The 2577-nt window shown below is 30.7% G+C and overlaps 1 protein-coding gene across 1 annotated transcript in view; it reads right to left on the minus strand.

Annotated features, from left to right (window-relative positions):
* Nucleotides 1-2577, minus strand: part of LOC106682535 (hydrocephalus-inducing protein) — a gene marked incomplete at its 3' end in the record, with an annotated part of 227440 nt that overhangs the window by 139326 nt on the left and 85537 nt on the right. The window contains 2 exon segments of the mRNA XM_067049812.1: nucleotides 1280-1416; nucleotides 1861-2005. Coding sequence (XP_066905913.1) covers nucleotides 1280-1416; nucleotides 1861-2005 — 282 coding nt within the window.

Consider the following 2577-nt stretch of genomic DNA (forward strand, 5'->3'; position numbering starts at 1 on the left):
AGATTATTATATTATAGGTATATCTTATATATTCCCTCACTGTGTGCTGGCCAACACATGGGCTACATGTAGGTGCTGGCATGATACAGTTATGTGTGGCCTGATCTTTAGATTGATCAGTACACATCAATTACCCTTAAGCACCTTAAGTTTATGCAGATAAATCAGCTATATTAATTAGACAACTATAATATCATTTGACACATAATAAATGTACCCATTGATGTGAATACAACACTGCAAGAACTAGTAAGTCGATAGGATGAACATACATTCAATGTGAAAATCAAGAAGAAAATATTAACACAAATAAGCTATGGAGATCAGAAGGACTTCTTATAGTTAAAGAATGTCAAAAACATTTTTCATTAATGTTTCCCATCATATCATTTTTCATCATGTTTAACATCATTCATTAAGGTTTCCCATTAATGTTTACCTCTTCACCATAGACTCAGTCAAACACCCAATTTTTAAATTTATTTTAAGGTTATATTTTTTGTCAATTCAAAAATGGAAATAATCACCGACATTAAAATCTAAGATGAATTGTATATTTTTATGTTTGAAAATTTACATTATTTAAAATAAAAAGGTAGTAATTTGTTATAATCTGGCAATACAAGAATCTCAGCAGAAACTGGTCAAATAAAATCTGCCACCATTAAGTTATAGGTAGCTACTTAAATCACCATAAAACAAAAAAAAAAAAAGAAAAAAGAAGTTTAGGAAGAAACTAAGGAAAAAAACTAATTTGAAAGTAAATTTAGCTAATAAAATATATATTTATGAGGTCTCCTCCTAGTGTGGACTTTAACAAAGGCCTTCTTGAAATTATAGTTCATCAGGAAGCCTCTGCCTTCTAGGAATCGTACGCTGCTTTCCGGGATCTTGAAAACCCCGTAAAAGCCAGCCTCCTCTTCCTTGGTACCGACTAGCGTCCATCAAATCATCGTGGTCTGGACTTACCATTGTTCCACTTCTTGAAAATGTTGGAAAATTATCGACATTTTTTTTTTTTATAAGAGACTGTCTAATCTGCACCATAATGAAACAAAAATTATAAAATATATTTTCTGAAACTATATTGATTCTTTATTGAGGTCAAGCAAGGACTCAACACCAAAACAACTACACGACAAGGGTCAAGATTAACAAAAAAAAAATGAAAACAAAAGTAACTGTTATTATACTATAATCTATTTCATAGTCATAAGATGCCATAACCTAAAAAAATAAAATTATATTCATGTAAATGAAAACTTCAAGAAACACTTACATATTACTGATAAAGCACTTCATATACCTCTTGTACCCTATTTTTACATATCCAAAATCAAAACTGTCTGGGGTGCAGAGATATGGTTTGGTGATAGAGGCGCTGACATTTACTGGTATGGTAGGACCACAACTCACCTATATACAACTAAATGTTATGCATATATACTATATAGAGAACCTCAGTATGTTTTGATATACAAGATTCAAGAGTAAAATGAAAAAAAAAAATATTGTTTGTTTATTACATATTTCAAATGTTTAAATTAGTTATATGATTGTACGTTTTAAACCTTTTTTTACCACCCTATTCTAACAATAGTGAGGGGTCATTTTCAATTTTTGGGACCCCAATGATATAAAAATTAACTTCCCAGACTGGATTCCAGCCAGCACCGCTGCAGTAATGAGGCAGGCAAGGTTGTTGCCTTGATTCCCTTGACCACAAATGACCTGCACATTGTTAACGAGCCAATAACTCATGTACTAAAAACTATGGAAACCATCTTAACTTCACTCAATTACATGCCGATATAAACAAAATATATAAGCTATTAAGTTTCTAGAAGATTTTCAAATTACTTTAAAATAAAAACTGAAAGATATATTTTCTTCTATTTCATCAGATGGAATCGCATTGTGTGGAGGTTTCAATAAAATAGCAAATTGTTTAGATTCAAATGGTTGTAAGACGTGTGAGCAAAGAGGCTTTAAAACCACTCCATACCTGAAAAAAAGAAAATTTGAAAGAATACCTGCAGAAAAAAAATAGAATGACTTGAAAGATGATGTTTAAGTGATCTCTATTTTATTTTATATACAGAGATTGTATACAATATAATCACTGTATATCAAGATAACTCAATGTCTTCTGGACCAGAAAAATCTAGAAGTCAGGTAATTTTTTGAACTTATGAGGATATAATAGTCCAAATTTGTAATTTATGATAAGTATTTACATATTTATCATTTGACTGGTCATGTAGGATGGAAAAATTGTGAATTTCATTGATGAGTGTTCTATTATACATAGGCATATTATATCTATTTCTATTATTATAGGCACAGGCCTTTATTATGAAAATAAAAAACCACCAAAATTCAAAATAAGTCTAAATATCCCTTTCATGCTAGAAAAAGAAAATGGATTTATATAGCAAAATTAAGAACAAAACATCCAAAACCATACTGGCTGGCTTCATGCCAATTCCAAACTCCCCAGGGAGCCACATTGCACGGGGTGTCTTAGGTTGGGTACCTCTGAACTAGATTATATATAAATATATTGTAATATTTTTA

The sequence above is a fragment of the Halyomorpha halys genome, unplaced genomic scaffold (assembly GCF_000696795.3).
Source record: "Halyomorpha halys isolate HHAL.00 unplaced genomic scaffold, Hhal_1.1 Scaffold422.1, whole genome shotgun sequence".
NCBI classification, from domain to species: Eukaryota; Metazoa; Arthropoda; class Insecta; order Hemiptera; family Pentatomidae; genus Halyomorpha; species Halyomorpha halys.